The sequence below is a fragment of the Gracilinanus agilis genome, chromosome 1, assembly GCF_016433145.1.
Source record: "Gracilinanus agilis isolate LMUSP501 chromosome 1, AgileGrace, whole genome shotgun sequence".
Classification (NCBI taxonomy): domain Eukaryota; kingdom Metazoa; phylum Chordata; class Mammalia; order Didelphimorphia; family Didelphidae; genus Gracilinanus; species Gracilinanus agilis.
Window position 1 is genome coordinate 348,920,965 of NC_058130.1, and position 19,407 is coordinate 348,940,371.

The window sequence follows — 19,407 nt, forward strand, 5'->3', positions numbered from 1 at the left end:
AAAGCCATAAGCTGAGGTCCCCTTTCTATCTCCTCCTCATCTGATATCACCCAGATCAATCTATATCTTCTCTTTCACCCCTGTATCACATGATAAAGCAGGCCTTATACTTGCCAAAGCAAAGTTTTCTATATGCACTAGTGATCATATTCCATTCCGTTTTCTCCAGCAGAGTTTTTCCCCTATCTCTCCCCCACTTCACATTTCAATCTCTGCCTGTCTAATGGCTGCTCCCTTATTACTTACAAATATACCTATGTCTCTCCCATTCTCAAAAAACCTTTACCTAATTGACTTCTTTGCTCTTCTCCTATATTTCTACTTTTGTGGCTAAGGTTTTTGAGAAGGTCATCAATAATAGCTGCACCCACTTCCTTTCCACTCACTTTTGTTTTATTTCCCTATAATCTGGCTTCCAGTCTCAATATTCACCCCAAATTGCTTTCTCCAAAGTTACTAACAATCTCTTAACTGCCAAATCTAGGAGTCTTTTCTCAGTCCTTATCCCTCTCTCTATAGTTTCTATAGTCTTTGACACTACTGGTCACTCTCTCCCACTTGATATTCTCCTCTCCAGGCTTTCAGGACACTGGTTCTCCTTCTACCTAACTGATCACTCCATCTCACTTTCCTTTGTTGGATCTTCATCCAGGTCATGCCTTTAACTGTGAGCATACGTCAGAGTTCTGTGCTTCTCTTCTCCCTCTATATTATTTCACTTGGTGATCTAATTAGATCCCATGGATTCAATTATTATTGTTCTGATGTTGATGATTCCTAAACCGACTTCTGCAGCCCTAATCTGTCTGCTAACCTCCAGTCCTATCTCTCCAATTGCTTGTTGGATGTCTCTAACCAAATGCCTTATAGATTTCTTAAACTCATCATGTCCAAAAGGGAACTCATTATCATCCTCCAAATGCTTCTCCATTCCAAACTTCCCAATTATTATCATGGTCACCACCACAATCCTAGTTACCCAGAATCAAAAACGAGATATGATCCTTAACTGCTCACCTATATTCAATCTATTCTTACTGGTCTGTCAATGCTACCTCTGAAACATATTAAGCATTTGTCTCCTTCTCTTCTCCAATCCCATCTTGGGGAAGGCCACCCAGCTATTAAAGTGATCTTCCCAATGTGTGGGCTGATACTGTCATACTCCCCATCCTCACTCAGTAAACTCCAGTGACTCCCTTTCATGGTCTCTTCCTGTGTATTCTGATCCAATGACACTGGGTCCTTTGCTATTCCTCACACAAGAACACAGCTCTGGACTCTGGGCTACTTTTTCTGACTGTCCCTCATATCTGGAAAGCTCTCTCTCCTCATCTCATCTCAGCCTCCCTGGATTCCTCTGCAAAGTCCCAGATTAAATCCCATCTTCTACAGAGGCCTTTCCTGGCCCCCTTTCAGACCAGTTTTGGTTAATGATCTTCATTTTGTCAATAGGTCATTTGTACATCATTTGTATATTGTCTCCCCCATACAATAGTGAGTCCAAGGTCAGGGGTGTCTTTTGTCTTTCTTTGTATCCTCCAGGGCTTAACGCAGTGCCTAGCACAGAGATGGGCAAACTTTTGAGCTTGGTGTGTGAAAATTCACCAAAAAAACAAGCATAACTCAGCTGGTGTGTCACTTTGAGAAAAAAAAAACATAATTTCACGATATTTAGAGTTTAAATAACAAAAATGTATAATTGTAATACATAACTGTATTTAATAAATCAAAAAAGGTAAATTAATATAGTTAGAATTGTCAACTATAGTATACAGAGTGTCTACATTACACTACAGCAAATGTTTCGTCCTCGGCCTGTGGCCCCATACTTTTCTATATGCAGCCGCATGTCATTGAAAATGGCTACGTGTCAGTGCTGACACACATGTCATAGGTTTGCCATCACTGGCCTAGCACATAGAAGGCATTTAATGTTTACTGGCTAGTAGAAAACATGTAGTAATTTGACTATAGCTCTACTTTGATGAAGGAAAACTGAACACAATCTGTTCATGACTGGATGAGGGAGAGAGACAGAAAGACAGACACAGAGAGAGACAGAGAGACAGAGAGAGATTTATATGTTCTGAGAGGTAGGAAGGATTCCGATCACTCTTTTTTCATAGGATGAGTAGGATCAAGTACTCATGTTCAACAAAGAAATACTTAGACTGAAATGGGAAACACTGGACCAGGCAGGGAACAATGGGGTCATTATGAAAAGGAGCAATGGAATTAAAGGAAGCCTCAGCCACAGGGTTTATTGGCAGCTTTTTTGGCCTTGACTTATACCTCCTGACAAGAGGTTTGATATTTAAGAAATCCTAATTGCCCCTTGGGGAATCAAAAATCATTTACATGGATGCTCTTTGCTATGATTTCCACTAGTCCTTTCAATTAAAAACTGCACCAGGATTAGATTATTGCTTGCTGTTAAGTTAAGCATACTTTAGTAGTGAGCTGACATGTGGCCTAGCACACATATTCCCTCACTAAAATTTCCCCTAAGAATCAGTTTTGATGGAGTTATTTATTGTGCTTATTTACATATTTATGTACTAAGGATACAACCTTCAGTGACAGCAGAACTGGGCCACAGTCTCCCATAATACATTTAGACAAAATACATTTTATTTAATTGATTATCAGTTTTATTTGTGGTTGATCTGTTTCAATTAGTTAGAGGAATTCTATTATTGATTTAGTCCATTCAGTCGGCTACCTCCACCCACTATCCCCCTTTCCACCTCCTCATATACACTCCCATGGCTGTCATGAAGAGTTATTGTATGCAAATGTTAGGCCCAGAGAAGTTGTCTCTTTATCTATCATTCTGGAAATGGGATGTTGTTTTTTTTTTTTTTTTAAAAGAGCTGACACTAGTGAAAATTTAAGGTTTGCCATTTGCTACCCAACACCATGCAGGTTAATTAACAGGGCATATGGCCTGGAAGAAGCTGGTAGTTTTCCATTTACCCTTTTCAGATATTAGTTCTAGATAGCTTCATAAAGGCATGCACATATACACAAGCAATTTATAACTTGCGGACCAGGGGAAAAATGCCTGTTTCTAAATCCTTCACAATCTACTTATCCTGGAGTCCTACATTGTTGGGCCCTGAGGTTTCCGTAAAGGTTACTGCATTAACTTTTTAATTATGTTAAACAACAACCAGTATGAATTTATAGCACTTTACCGTCTATTTTTTCCCCCCTGACAGCAAACTCAACTACTTCCTCACAACAACTTTTAAGCAAATGTTCTCATACAATTTTTCAGCAAAAGATAATTATCTCTGTACAATGCACGGTTCATACCTCCTGTAGCAACTTATCTAATTTGTGCTGTAATTCGAGGAAGTATCGTGAGGTGATGAGGCCCTGGTGGGATTTATCCAAGCAATCTCGAGCCAGTTCAATGATCTGGTGGTGGGTGAAACTGAGCACTCCATCTGCCAGGGGGAGAACGTTATCAGGAGAATAGCTGGTGATAATTTCCTGAAGTCGTTCTTCCATTTGGGCTGTAGCCTATTTAATGAAGGAAAAAAACAAACAACCAGGTATGATATAACATGGACCTGTATATCACCAATTATCTTAACACAATAAACTAGCACTTTCTGAAGCCTGTGGCTATTTTAAAGAACAAGTATTGATGATAATCTTATAAGAAGTACTACTATATAAATGATGCTCAATAACATGGAATGCTAGCCATCCATATTCCCTGGCTTGCAACCTATCAAATGAATAATGGCCTGTGTTCAGTTTCTCCCTCTAGCTTAAACAAATGTGCAAACACTGGGATACCTTCATTTCTTACTACTTCAGATGTTCTGTCAAATATGTCCAGTGGCCTTTGCTGTTGTTGTTTTAAGGAACTGTCATAGGAATAGGGACACGACTAACGATTTTATTATAAAGAAGAACTCCAAAGTGAGGAAACTCTCTTGACCAATTCGGGTATTAGTATCTTCTCTGTAACTTATAAACTTACAACCATTCAGCCTAAAGTGCTGAATGATTAAGTGACTTGCACATTTGTCAGAGGTGGGTCTTGTACCCAAATCCTCTGGCTATGAGGCCACTTCTCTATCTATCCTAGTATGCCACTTCTCTTGTTACCTTGAATCCTTCGTCTTTGAAATCTACTTCATAATACGAAGGCACAAGAAGATTCTCTTGTTAAATCTTCTAGAATTTCCCTAACTTCACTCAATTCCTTCTAAGAACTTATTTCTTAATCCTGACTCCCGGTCTAAGATATCCCTAACCATATGTTGTCATGCTCCCTCTTTCTCTGGTCTTTACTTCTCCTTAACACCCACGTCTCTCTCCAGTACAGAAAATAGTTTCTTTGTAGAGTCAGTGTCTACTTTCCTGCTGAACAACTGACATGTGATAAATAGCTCAAACTGCTTTAATCAATGACATCAATGTTGGACTCATTAAAAATAATAAGCACTCTGCTCCTGATTTATGAAACCAAAGGTTTCCTTTTGTTCCTTTCCTTGGGGTTATAAGAGTGGGAGGGCTAAAGTAGGAACAAAATGGAGAATTTTCCAACTGTTTTTCCTTTGCCCAAAAATGCAAACTGGGGAATGAGTATAATGATAAGAGATGAATGTCACAGCTCCTCTTTGTCAAGATCCTGGCCCATTCATCCATACTGATCCAACTCTCATTTTTTAAGTTAAACGAGCACACTTGCCACTTTCAGATCTAAGTCAATAATCAACCATCAAAATATAATGGGTGAAGTGGGAAGGTTGTGGGAATAGATGGGGTTGGGGAGAGGGAGAAAATAATGAAGACAATCCAAATCTCATTCTGATTATATGTAGGGATAACCTATGATATTATGGATAAAAAGGAGAGAAAAAGAGAGAGCTTCTCATGGCATAACAAGTTAAATAATATGATGGGACCAGAAGTTACTGTTGATTTTAAATAAAAACTTCTAAACAAAAGCTTCTCAGGATGATAGGCAAACTAAATATAACCAGCAAAAAATTCATTTTAGAACCAGTCAAGTAATACATAAAGAAGGAAGGGTCAGTTCTCAGCAGTTCTTTTTTTAAATTATAGTGATTTTATCTTTCTAATAAGAGTTGCTGCTTTATGAAACTCATTACCGGATTGGATCATTACTTCCAATAACAAAAACACCATACACATACTTAAAGCCTACGCTGCCTGTTAGTAGAGATGCTGTGCATCTTAAACACAATTCATTACCTTTGGGAACCTTTCTTTGTAGACATGGTTCATCATAATTATTTCATGGTCACAGCAGGCGGGAGAACGTCCAGGGCTGCAAGTGAAGCACATTATCCTTTTAAACTTGTCACAGCATGTAATGAAAGGAAGTTTCATATTTATAAACAATCTGTTTGCATGCAAAGTACTATGCAGCCTTCGTTACAAAAGCAGATTATGTAATAAACTACAGAATCAGCCATTTGTGTGTGTGTGTGCATGTGTGTGCACACACACACTAAATAGTACATGAGACAGAAAAGATGAGATTCTACAAAATGACTTTACATTAAAATGCAATACTGATAGCAGCAATTTTATCTGGTTAAATTGGACTTTATTTTTTTGTTTGTTTTAATATTGGTAAAAGGAGCTCGGGAAAAGCAATTAAAATAGGCTCTAAAACAAAAGACACCTGAGAATAAAGTTCTTTTATTAAATTTAATATAGTCACTAACATTAAAACAAAGCACAATAACAAGGATACTTGAAATCAGAGGTTCTTGGCCTTTTTTGTGTAAGTGGGGCCCTCTGCCAATGTAATGAAGCCTATAGACCTCTTTCTCAGAATCACTTTTTTTTTAAAGGTATAAAATAAAACACAGGGGCAACTAGGTGGCTAAGTGGATTGAGAGCCAAGCTCAGAGATGAGAGGTTCTAGGTTTAAATATGAATTTAGACACTTTCTAGCTGTGGGACCCTTAACCCTGATTGCCTAGCCCGGTAATGGCAAACTTTTTAGAGATCAAGTGCTCAAAGTACAACCCTCATGCTGCCTGTGAACCCCTTCCTTGCCTTACCCCAGAGAGGAGAGGGAAGAAGCACTCCCATTGGGCTGCTGAGCAGAGGGGGAGGTGATAGGAGAAATGTCCTCAGGCATGGTGGAGAGGGGGAAGGGAGGAGCTCCCTCTGGCACACTCTGGCATACATGCTATAGGTTCACCATCATGGGCCTAGCCTTTTCACTACCTTAGAATTAATACATAGTATTGATTCTAAGATGGAAGGTAAAGGTTTTAAAAATATAAATAAGTAAAATAAAATATAGGGGACTAGAAAGGACACCAATTAAACTGAAAAAGTTATCAATACACTAAAAAACCCACAGATCCGAGGCTAAGAACTCTTGCTTTAAATAGTGTTATTTCATGCTTATACCAGGAACTAGCAAACTGCCTCATAATGTTGAAGGAGTTCAAAATTCTTTCATGGCATAGGTCCCATGCTGAGTATTTAACTTAATCATTTAATCATCAAAACACATCATCTATTAACTATAGTTTGAAACTGGGAAGCTGAGTAAGGGAGGCACTATGCCTTGGTAAATCTACTCTGTATGGAATATGAAAGATGCATAAACATTCAGCCAAGAAAAAAAAGGCTATGAAATCTTGGGAAGCATTGAGAGAGAAACACAGAGAAGATAGTCCAGCTATACTTTGCCCTGGTCAAACATCTGGGGTCTTCTGTTTACTTCTGGGTATCACAGTTTAGGAGAGGTACTGATACTGGAGAAAGTCCAAAGAAGATGGCCTAATCAGGATGGTGAAAAACTATAAGTTCATGCTAGAGAAAGATCAGTTGAAGAAACTGGGCATGTGTGGAGAATAGAACACAGGAGGCAGGGGAGGGGTGAGATGGTTGCTGTCTTGAAGTAGCTGAAGGACTGACCATACGGAAGAGAGATTAGACTTGTTCTCTTTCTCCCCTGGGGTATATCTAAGAACAAAAGGGGGAAGTTGAAAAAAGGCAAATTTAATCTTGAAGTCAGGAAGAATTTCCTAATGATTAGAACCAACCAAAAGTAGGATGGGCTACAGTGGGACATAGTAGGATTAGCTTTACTGGAGGTCTTCAAGCATACAGAAGTTGGTGAGGCTGTAGGGGAGATTTATTTTTTTCAGATTATGTGGTCACTGAAGTCTTTTTCAGTTCTGAAATTCTGGGATTCTGTAGTCTTGTTAGTTCTATAATAGTTTGTCATCTTCCTGCTCACCCTTTTTTTTTTTTAAGCATATATGGATTTTATATTTAACTGATGTGAGCATCATGCATTTCCTGAAGCGTGTGTGTGTGTGTGTGTGTGTGTGTGTGTGTGTGTGTGTATAAAGTTTTTGTGAAATAAAAAGTAGTGCCCATAGAATATATATTTCTTTCATGGAGCAGTGATACATGAATCTAGTTGACATAGGAGAGAGGGATGGCCTGAAATCAGGAAGATGTGAGTTCAAACCTGGTCTTACAAACTTAACTAGCTATGTGACTCTGAGAAAAAGTCACTTTATCACTATCTGCCTTAGTTTCCTCATCATTAAAATTAGGCTAATAATTAGCTAATAATTATAGCTATTGTAGGGCTATCATGAGATAATGCTCATGATGTGCTTTATAAACCTTACAATGCTATAAAAATGCTAGCTACTATTAAATAAGATTTCCTTGTGATCTCAGGGATTGTTTTTTAAAAATATATTCGTATGCATTATATGATTAATAAATGCTGCAGCATTATTAATTTAACTATCAGATTCCATTCACTAAATAAGGACAAATTTTTCAAAAAAGAAAAAAAAATCCTGAAGCCAAAATGTGATGTTGGACCTAAAATCAAGTAACACTTACTCCTAAAAATTTAGGATTGGCCGTAGACTGAATTTAAGCCCCTAGATCATATTTTGGCTGGGATAATGAGATACATGAGTCCCAGAAAACTCAGTGTTTCATTTAAATAATAATTATTAAATAAATATCTATTTATTCATTCACTTATTTGTTGATTTGTTTGTTTATTCCACCCATAGAAAATAGAGGAAATGAATTTTGAAAAAAAAAACAGCTGATATTCTGACATGGGAAGGGAATCTTATTAGAAGGAGAAGAAAGATGTCCAAAATAAGGAAACTCTATCTATGAGAGGCTGCCTAATATAGTGGAGAAAGACCTGAGTTTGAGTTTACGTTTGGTCCCATGGTCCTGGACAAGTCATTCAATTTCTAAGATAATAAAGTTGCAAAAGAGTTGCCAATATGCATTGATAGAGTGACCTACATTGATGAAATCACAGGTCCAGAGGCCCAGCCCTGAAGAGGGATGTAAGAAATGTGATTTCTTCTGATTTAAACTTGTTATATAGATAAAGGACATAATCAGAGAGATGGGTGACTTGGAAAGTCTTGGGTTGAAGGACAACCAGGCAGCTCCATGGGTATCTAGGCGAAGTCAAGAGATCAAGGGGAAGGCCCCTCTAGCACCCTGATATGGGAATACTGACACATTACATAGGATGAAAAGGGGTACATGTAGGGAGTACCTGTATCAATGAGATTCAAAGTGTCTAAATAAGGGCATTCTGTCTTCTACTTCTGTTGACTTTGCCTTACTTCCTTTCCTTATTCTCTTTGCTTCCTTCTTCCTTCCTATCTTTTAAAAAAGACTGAATTTTAAATTTAAAATTTTTAATTTTAAAAAAGATTATCTCATTTAGGCTGGAAGTGCAAGGTATGGTAGCTTTGATTTATTCCATTTTTGATCTAGGCTGGTTTGTCTCAGCAACCTGGTGCTGGCATGAATGCAGGTAACTAGTCAGCTGTAGCATACTGAAGCTCAGCCCTCTGGAGTTCAAGAGACCCACCAGCCTCAACCTCCCCAGTAGCAGGGATCATAGATATGCATAATCTTGCCTAGCTAACCCTGGATTTCAAAGAAATCTTTCTCTTGAAAAGCAAGAAGACTAAGACTTTTAAATGCTCTTTAAAATATTATTCAGTTATTCATATTTATCTCATCTTAAAAATCCCAATGACTAAAGGTCATATGGAAATATCTTGAGTCTTATGTAATAATTGGTAATAAAATGGTGATGCCTTAAAAGATGTCTTTCAATGATAATAGAATTATTTTAGGTGAACAAACATTCATAATAATTAAGAAATCAAATCATGTTGCAAAATGGAATTGGGGAAAAAAGAAAGCTTTAAAAAGAATTATGCTAGGATAGAAGCTCTCAAACGTTTTGGTTTCAAGACCCTTTTATATTCTTAAAAACTGAGAAATACCCCCAACCCCCAAGAAGAATTTTTGTTTATGTAGGTTATAGGCACCAACATTTACCATATTAGAAATTGAGCCACATTAGAATTATTAAGACAATAGTTTTGATCTTGCAGATCCCTGAAAGAGTTTCAGGGACCTCCAGACCAAATTTTGAGGACCACATGTCCTAGGAGAGAAATCAGCCAAGCCAAGAGAATTAGTTTCCAATGAAAAGTTACCTGAGACTTCGAGAACGGGGGCGCATTGGAGTGTTCCTGCATCTGTTCTCAGTGGCGATGCTTTCAGTGCAGAAATGTTTTGACAAAAAGTGTAATTCATCAGGTGTTGGTTGGTATGGTAACTGATGCAACTTCTCCTGGGAGGAACAGGATGACTGCAACAAGCCCAGCAAAGTTAGGTTATATGTCTGCATGCAAACAGAATTCCTCAGACAAGCATGAGATGACCTAAATTTTACAATCCATATTAAGGAGGGCTAGCTCATACTATATTTGTAGTTGAGGGTAAAGGAATCATTCCATGAATTTATAAAGCAATTCTCTAAAAGGTCAAAATCCCTTACTAGATTCTTTATCTTGCTAGTCCATAAAATAGTCTTTTGGAATAGGCTATGATATGTTCCCTTTGCCACCAAATGGAGGCAGGAGACATCATGGGTTCTAGTACTAGCTTCCCACATTCTCTCCAACTCTATGGACTCTTTTCTCAGTCTTGGCTTCTTCCTCTATAAAATGAGAGGGCTGAATTAAATGGTTTTCTCCAGGTCCCCTTTATGATTCCAAAGTACTGCAGTTTTCTATCTCTGAGGTTCACTTCAAGAATATTTTGAACCTTAGATGATAAGTGAAGGGAAAGTGAAAGACAGACCATTTTATTTCACTCTTCTTAAAAGGGAGATAACTTTGTGCCATGACTATTATATTATTTGGCTTATATTGCTTAGGTGAAAGTACTTTTTAGGATATCATTTCTTTTCATTTTTGTTTTCAGTTTCAAGTCTTCCTCCATCTCTCCCCCAAATCAATGAGAAGGAATAAAATAGAATACTGGGTATAATATAATGTGCCAGATCTCCAGAAATTATTTACATTATCTTGGATAAAATGGTGGAATTTCTTTGAGGGGGGGAGGGCATCATTTCAAAATGTGTTTCCACAGGAAGGTTTTCATGTTTTCAATTTTTATGATGTGGTTCAGTTTCCAATAACAATGGCCCTGCTAAAATTTTATAATCACTTTTTATTAACTAGAAGCTTGTTGTCACTCAGTTGGGGTTGTTTGTTTTAAATACGCTTTGCTCATGTACAAGTACATCTAGTTTCTGATGGAAACGAAATGAAATTGTCTGGATAGTTCTCAAAAGAAATAGATGATAAATTAAATGCCAATGCCAAATCATATCAGAGTAACAGATGGGAAAATAAGGTACATCCTTTCTTGACACCGACACATAATACTGACACAGGAAACATGGTGAACAAGGAAGGAAGGAGGTTTGAAATGTATTTTGAAAAGAACACATATACTGTACAACCAGTGTTAGTAATATGCAGGCACAATGCCTGGGTTACACCAACTTTACTTTACTATGACTACAAGTTTTACAAATTTGAAATTCTTTCCTCAAATCTCTATAGAGTCTAGGCCAGTGATGGCAAACCTTTTAGAGACTGAGTACTCAAACTGCAACTCTCATGCCACATGTAAGCTGCACCCCCCTTACCCCAGACAGGGGAGGGAGGAAGCACTCCCATTGGGTTGCTGGGCAGAGGGGCAGGTGATAGAAGAAATGTCCTCAGGTGTGTGGAGAGGGGAGGAGAGCAGCCCCCTCTGACACATATGACATAGGTTCACTAATACAGGTCTATGGTTGATGTTAAAAGGTTATCACCTTATCAAGTGATATTTCCTATTCTTGGGGTTTATTCTTAGGTACAACAAAGGAAAAGCTTTCACTAAAAAGCCCTATTTGTTTTATTTCCCATGGTATCACTAGATGCAAAATCTATTCAGAGTAGCAGATATACACAAAATAGCCAATCCGTTCTGCTGGTAATACCTTAAGAAAAAATTACCTGCATGATGCTTAGGTAGGAAGTGGAAAAAAATATCAGACACTTACAGATACTGTGGAACTGGGTGTATTTGTTCCATAGCCAGAAGAAGGGAGAGAAGCCAAAGACCAACGACGTCCATCAGTCCTATTGAGACACTGAATTTAGTGCAAGAAAATACCAGAGTACTATCATACAGAAATCTCAGAGTAACTCAAGTATTTTTAGACAACTGAATGACACAACAATACACACAAGGGTGTATGAGAATGGGTAAACTCTCACCAATGATCAGGGTAAACAAATATTATGCACCAGGTTGACTTTTATTTAAACAGAATCAATAGGCTGAAGCAAGTAGAAACTGAATGGGCTGATCCATAATATTGATCTCTCACTAATATACTTTGACAAAATGAATACCAGGGATAATTATAACTGTCAGGCTCAGCAGATTTAAATTAATGAGAAATAAAGGGAGGGAGGAAAACATCCCACCAGGTAACAGAAAATTTGGAATCACAGTCCTACAGAAGAAGGAATTTACACTGGGTCTCAATTACATCACTGGTACCTTATATATGTCTGTGTGGAATTCAGTTGCATAAAAAGCATTATACTCCCTAACTTAAAAGTAGGTTGTTGGTTTCTGTTTTGTTTTAAATGTACCTCTAAAAGAGTGGACATGGGGAGTTTTCCCAGTGGTTGAAGCATTTGTGGCTAATTGTTTTAGCACTAAGAAAATAACTGGTCTTAAAATCTGCATTCCTTGGAATTATGCCATTGTCCCAGCCATATAGCAGTGTGGTGGTTGTAGCCTTTTGAAAAGTTTATGAGTAAATGGCTATCCATCTAGATAGCTGACAGCAAAAGATTTTCTGCCTATCAGAGTAACTGGGTGCATGGCCAACAGGAGAGGTGTGACATGGTGCCAAAGCTTTAAGGAAAAATTCCCCTAGTCTTAAAGAAGCTTGATTTTATTCTCATGTTAGCCAGATGAGAGACTGCTAAGTTACAGAGCGAAGGTCATTCTAAGGATCTGAGGTATGGGAACATAAGGTAACTAAGCTTGTTTAGGAAAAGGAATGAGAAACGCTAAGGAATATGGAATCTAAAACCTCTTAAAGTAAAAGCATTTATGTCTTTCTTTGTAAATCCAGAAACAATTTCCTTAATAATTAAATAACAAAATGAAAACACACATACACAGACATATATGCACACATATTCTAGTTTGTCAAGGAGGATAACAGGCTGAGAAACATATAAAAATGAGGAACAATATTTCAGAGGGCTACTGGAATCACGCTTCAAAATAGAATTTATTTGTAGCCATCACTGCATCAATCTAGCAAAAAAAAATGAAAGGCAAACAAAAAGAAAATTTAGAGTCTACACTTACATATATAGTTCAAACAATGGGAAGTCAATAGCTCCAATAGGACTGGACTTGAATTTGAAAAATGCCATAGTTAACTATTAATGTGAAAAATGAACATTCCGGACTAAAATGAAACTCAAGGTAAACTAGGCCAGCATGACTGGTGGTTGACTTGTATGGACCACAGAGACAATATGGATAAATTCAAATGGATGCACATCACAGACTATATGTTTTAAACAAAATTTACCTGTCATTTCTGTGCCCATGACTGGAGGATAATTGAATCAAGAATGTTTAAAGAACAGAAGCAAAATAACATATGTAAATACACTAGGAAAATGGGATTTAAATCAGCTATTATTATTTTATCCCAAATAAATTAAATCAATTGAATTTGTAGCCAGATACTAAATATGAAATTACCAAAGATATATGTTCAAAAGAGGTATGCAAATAACTAAAAAATGGAGAGGGCACATAATTCCTGGGGAAATTGTTTTTTTTTTGATTAGTCATTAAAAATTAAAAAAAATAAAAAACCCTATGTCTGTACTTTAGACCTAAAAAGCTGACATTTTTATTTTGTTACAAAAGGATATTACTTAAGAAGAATTATTCAGTCCATTTAATATCAATTATCATAAACTAGTCACTGGAAAAAGTGAGGAATGACATTTCCCTCACCATGATTTTTTTTTTTTTTGGTGAGTATGTGATTCATTATCTCTCCTTTCCCTCAGGTATCAATAAGCATCTTTCAAATGAATGAACAATTCCAAGAAATGTGATCTTATTAAGTTATGAAACATAAATTACATTTTCTTACTATGCCAAAGATACATGGAAACATGTTAAAATGAAAGCATGCCTTGTATTATGGTACAGTTGTGGACAAAGCATAACTTGTACTTCATCTGGCTATCTCAGTTTGGGGGTCATCTTTAGTTGAAGAGGTGAAAAAGGGTCATTGTGTTTCCATTACCATGACAGCTATACATCATAAGAGTTTTTTTTATGCTTAGAAGAAAACATAATCTTTTTAAAGAATAATAGCAGCCGGGAGATGGGAGGTCCTGAGTTCAAATTTGGCCTCAGATGCTTCCTAAATGTGTGATCCTGGGAAAGTCACATAACATATATTGCTCTTCTGTCTTGGAACTGATACTTAGTGTTAATTCTAAAACAAGGTAAGTGCTTTAAAAAAAAAGAATTACACAGATGCCATTTGATAGCTACTAGTTCAACTCAACATCACCACAGCATTTGCTATCAATAAAATTCTAGGAAGAAAACTCGACTCACAAAGCTTTTGCTATAAGAGCTTTCCCTTGTAATTAAGAGTTTTAGTATGTTAAATGAAAAAAAAAAGAGAAAAATTTTGTTGGAAATAAGGGATACAAATATAATAGTTGAAATAAGCAGCACCAGCATTTCAATGTTGAGGAAAAAAATATGAAGATGATTTCCCTTCTACTATAAAGAAAGAGGAAAAGCTCCAAATATTATTAACCTGGCTTTCAGTGAATAAAAATAATTTGCTTAATTTCAAAATTTCCTTGGGCACACAAGATAAAAAAACATCTATTTTGGAACTTTTTTGTATTTTTGGAATTCAAATTAAATCGAGGACATTCTAATTCTCTTCTTCCCTATAAAAACAGCCTCTCAAACTGTTCTTCAGGAAAGGTTGTAATGATCAGTGAATAATGCCATGGTCTGCTATATCTGTAGTTCTATAAACTCTTTTCAAGACTTTACAATTTGCTTATGAAAATGTACTCTGGGATTTCACTTGGCATATATAAAATCTTGGGCTGCAAAGAGAGACCTTATGATTGGCTAGCATTTACGTGGTGCTGTGTGTTTCCAACAAAACTGAAAGCAATTTACAATTGTTGGTTAACCTCCATAACTCCTTTGAAAAGGAAGATAGAGTTATTACTTCCATTTTGCAAATGAGGGAACTAAGGGATAGAAAGGTTAAGTAACTCTAGTCAGGTCACCCAGCCTAGTCAAAGCTACAATTAGAACTGAAGGGAACATGATTCTTGGATACCAGCCTCAATCTACTAAACCACATTGCCTGTGTCAATCCTTTTATTGTAAATTTCATTTTAAAATATTTAGCATTAATAAAATGGATTCAATACTTTTATACCAACAGCTACTTTTGAAAGCAGTCATATATCATGATGTGACTTTGTAATTTTCAAATCAGTCAATGTGAAATTATAATAAGGTACCATATCGATAGCTTTTTCTGGCATTCAGCATATGACTGATATGAGGTCTGCAAACATTACTGATAGATTTTTCCCCCTTTGTCCAAAAACAAAAGGATGTTCAAATTTAGTTCTGATAAATTATCTCAACTCATGTTAATTTTTATGTCTAAATTTTTTATTGCCAAAATGAAATATGCTTGGAAAAAATTATCTCAGCTCTTCAGTTCATGAATGTACACCAAAAGGAATTGGGGGGAGATCCATCTGTGGAATTTCCATGTTCCCCATATGAAAACGAATTCTTAGCACCAGAGAGAGATCCCATAATATTAAACAAGTATAACACAACATGAGTTTATATAACTAACATAGGGTTTAGAGTTAAATATGTGATCACTCATGTTCCTACCCAAATTAATATTTTTTGAAGGAGTATGTAGGGAGTTCCATCTGGAAATTTACGCAGAAATGAACCAGAGCTCTCCTGTGATAATCCACTGTCACGGTTTATGGTCTATTTGACAAAAATTAACATGCCTAGGGGCTTCTGTATGTTTATTTTTTTTATCAGTGAAGCCAAATTCATCTGTTCTTCAATCACACACTTAATTACTAGGAACCCTCCACATTTATAAGTCAGACAGGATTAAGAGAATATGATTTGTATTAGTTTTAATTGCATAGTGTAATGAGATTTGTACCTCTTTAGTAAGTTTCCTTTATTTTCTAAGATACTAAAATGCACTAATTATTTTTTCCTTAATCTCATAGGTTTCTATTCTGAAGAACTAATAAAAATGATCCTAATGGAGAAAAGGAAAAAACCTGACTGGCTTTTTAAGGACCTTATTAATACCTTTATGGCACATAAGTGTCACTAGTATACATTTTATTTCTTAGTAGATGAATTCCATTATCAAAATTCTACAGAAAAGCACAAGATTTGTCTAACCTGCCCACTATTATGCCTTCTTTAAAGTTCCTAAAGTAAGCCCACAAGTAAAGTTAATTAAGACTTACTTTGAGACAAGTATATATTGTGTTCTTTCTGCCCCCAAGATACGAAGAGCAGCTAGAAAGATGCTAGATTGATAAAAGGAAGTGATAACATAAAAATTCTGTTATCCGATGAAACCTATGGGTTAGTGATTTGTTCCCCCATGTCTAAAAGGTCTTATTAAGGATAGATTTAACCTTTTTAAAGATTTAAGTTTGGTTTAGAGAAAAGCAATTATAGTTCCCAAATCCAGTTTAAAGTATAATATTGGATATGGAAGCAAAAATGGTATTTTCTTTTTTTTTTAATTAGAGACGAGAAAGGAGTTAAGTTTTGTTATAATTACTATCCATGCAAAAAGTGAACAATTAACTTCTTAATAACAGAGTCAAACTCACTAAGGTTCATATTTTTGAAGATCATATGATTTGTGGGACTAGATAAGGAAAGTATTCATGAAATAGTTAATGTGTCAAATTTTCATAGGTATCAGTAACATTTCCTCCCCACTCTATAGTCTAGTATCCTAACAGACACACAGACACACAAGCATGCATGTGGACAGATATAGACAGAAATACACCTACCTTCGTGCAAAAGAGAAGTGGGCTGAGGCACTAGGGGAAAAATTTCTTGGGCTATCTTGAGGACTATTTCCTGTTGAGAAGTAGAGACAAAATAAAATAAGATTTAAAAAAATCTGGATCACTTTAGAGTTCCAATATTATTCTGTAGTTGCAGTTTCTCAAGGAACTAGACCACAGGAAAACAATTATAATCCTATATATTTTCCATAACAAGGTACGAGAGTATAAGAGCAAAAATGTGACTTTCATTGAAAGCACGTGCATTAACAAATTCTTTCATCATCATTCATAATTATTGATCAGTCTCAAAGCCTAAGTGTTAATAAAATAACAAAAAAATCTATACATTTTACAAATTACATTTCAAAGGTATGTTTTTAGTTTAAGAAGGCAACTAGGACATGATAGATATTATTTTGTTAAAATTAGGTCTCTGTCATCATAGGCATATATTTTAGGGGCAGATGTACTATATCTGATATTAAAATATTTACTAAATCAAAACAATAGTACCTAAGAAGAAAGGACAGCATAATTTTAAAAAGTTTTTTTATTAATTTTGTTCAATATTTTCCAATTACATTTTTTAAATTACTAACACTTATTTTTAAACTTTTGAGTTCCAAATTTTCCCTCCCTCCTACAACTCCTTGAGAGGGCAAGCAACAGGATATCAATTATTCATCTGAAGTCATAAAACATATATATTTCTAGTCAGAGTATTTCTAAAATGGATAGAGTAGTTATTCTGGAGTCAAGAAGGCCTGAGTTCAAATTTGGTCTTAGATGATCACTAGTTGAATGATCCCTGGGCAACTCACTTAACCTCTGTCTCCTTCAATGTTCTCAGCTGCAAAATGAGGATAAAAACAGCACCTACCTGCTACAGTTGTAATAAGGATCAAATGAAATATTACTTACAAAGCTCTTACACAGGGGGGAGGGAAGGGAGAAAGGGAGACAATTTGGAACTCACAATTTTGGAAAACATGTTGAAAATTGTTTTAACATGTAATTGAGAAAATAAAGTATTATTACATTTTTAAAAAGCTCTTAGCATAATGAGTGACACACATCACTTAATAAATATTTGCCCCTAACTTCAGCCCCATTTATTTTGAAAACCCTGAAAACCACTGTTATTTGAATAAGATGAGGTCTTGCCAGTTTTTCTCTGAAATTCCTCTAATTTTAACCAGATGGACTATGAATTGTTAGGCTGCCTTAAAAATTCAGGACTCTCCCAAAGCACGATGCATTTCTCAGTTATAACAGGATACAGGGAAGTTGTCTTTTTCCTAAGTGATGTGGCGCAGTGATGGCTCCTTGTAAGGAGAGTACTTCCTCTGGGGGCTTGTTACTTTCTCGTATTAGCCTCAACCTGCTGCTGATCATTGACAAAGCTTGGCAGGCAGCTGGTGAGAGGAAGTTCAGGGGTACTCCAGCTTGCCCCTGTCTTTCTCTACATATTTAATTAGAAAGGCTCAACTGTCTGAGGACATGATGGAAATGCAATCAGTTTAATTTTTATTTTTGAAAGGACTAAAGAAAGAGGGAAAAAATACTTGAAATAGATTTGGTCTTTTTTTCTGAAATAAGCAAAAGTACTCCAGGAAAAAATGCCCAGCCATTAACAGCAAATCATTTACCACACTACTGATTCCTTAATGAAATTTATAACTCTAATTAGGTATAAGGAATGCAAGACTTCAGCTTAAAGCCAGCGTCTGGTTGTAAAGGGGCAAAAATTACTACCCATCTGCAGAAAGAATAGACTAACACATTAGGGAAGATACATTTAGAGCTACCTTAGGACGTGCAGACTTACTACAATTCTACAGAAATTTTTCAATTAACTTAAGGTTGCAAATTTTATAGTGATGTCTTCAACAGATGCCATTAACTTTATGACAGACAACACAATCAAACCTATTTAACTGGGAAGCGCTGAGAAACCCATTTCTTTCTGGGTAGAGAATCAAGATACATTTCCCCTGCTACAATGAAATTTATCATGTCCCTACATCTGTTGTTCAATGGGCCTCTGGAGACAAGGATTCAGCTTTTGCTGCCCAGTACCCCCACCCCCCGACTCTTTTTGTCCATTTATCTACACAGCTAAATTGAGTTCTTTCAACTCTCTCCCCCTTCCCTTAACTTTTACATTGTTCTTCATATTCCTCAAGGAGTGTTAATAATTTCAAGGTGGCGTGAATTTTTGTTCCCTCAGGAAAAAAAAATCTAAGATCAGTCATCTTGATAGAGAGGTTGATTTTTATTTGGGGGACTGCACAACTTACTCACGCTCTACACACATGAAACAAAAACAAATTATGAGAAACTACAATTCATTTAATGGCCAGAAGCTGAGACATTCTGAAAAGAGTCACTGAGCTTGTGCTAATTAAAACCTAAATATCAGCACATATAAAATTTGGCCCCAAATGTGAAATGTTGTCTGCTTTGAAAAGGGGACACCACACCTGAGGTTGTATGTTCATAGGCATCAAGAAAGGGTCAAGACACTACCTGAATATGTAAGAGGCATTGGAGGAGTGGAAGGTTAAAGAAATGATCCCAGATCTCTTACTCATTCTTTGTTCCTGAATTTGATGAGTGTGTGGTCCTGAAAACCTCATTTTACATATATATCTTAGGTGATGGCCTACCACCTTATGAAGGTAGTGAAAGGAATACATTCACTTTGGTTATATCAGGAGCCAGGCTAATTAAATTGTGCTCTAAATGTTCATTTAAGCTTTCTGTCCTTTTCCATCTTAACCATTTGTAACCTCATCTCTGGTTTTCCTGCTTTTAAAATATATATAATCTCTAGGTTCTAATC

The 19,407-nt window shown here is 36.2% G+C and overlaps 1 protein-coding gene across 5 annotated transcripts in view; it reads right to left on the reverse strand.

The window, feature by feature from the left end:
- Nucleotides 1–19,407, reverse strand: part of MAST4 (microtubule associated serine/threonine kinase family member 4) — a 797,816-nt gene that overhangs the window by 75,983 nt on the left and 702,426 nt on the right. For 4 of the 5 annotated variants that reach the window (XM_044663432.1, XM_044663416.1, XM_044663447.1 and 1 more), the window contains 5 exons: nucleotides 16,563–16,632; nucleotides 11,438–11,516; nucleotides 9,534–9,688; nucleotides 5,242–5,317; nucleotides 3,322–3,531 (listed from right to left, as the gene is read on the reverse strand). In XM_044663432.1, coding sequence (XP_044519367.1) covers nucleotides 3,322–3,531; nucleotides 5,242–5,317; nucleotides 9,534–9,688; nucleotides 11,438–11,516; nucleotides 16,563–16,632 — 590 coding nt within the window. Of the gene's footprint in view, nucleotides 1–3,321; nucleotides 3,532–5,241; nucleotides 5,318–9,533; nucleotides 9,689–11,437; nucleotides 11,517–13,000; nucleotides 13,010–16,562; nucleotides 16,633–19,407 lie in introns of all 5 variants that reach the window. The other variant, XM_044663424.1, reaches the window with a different exon arrangement.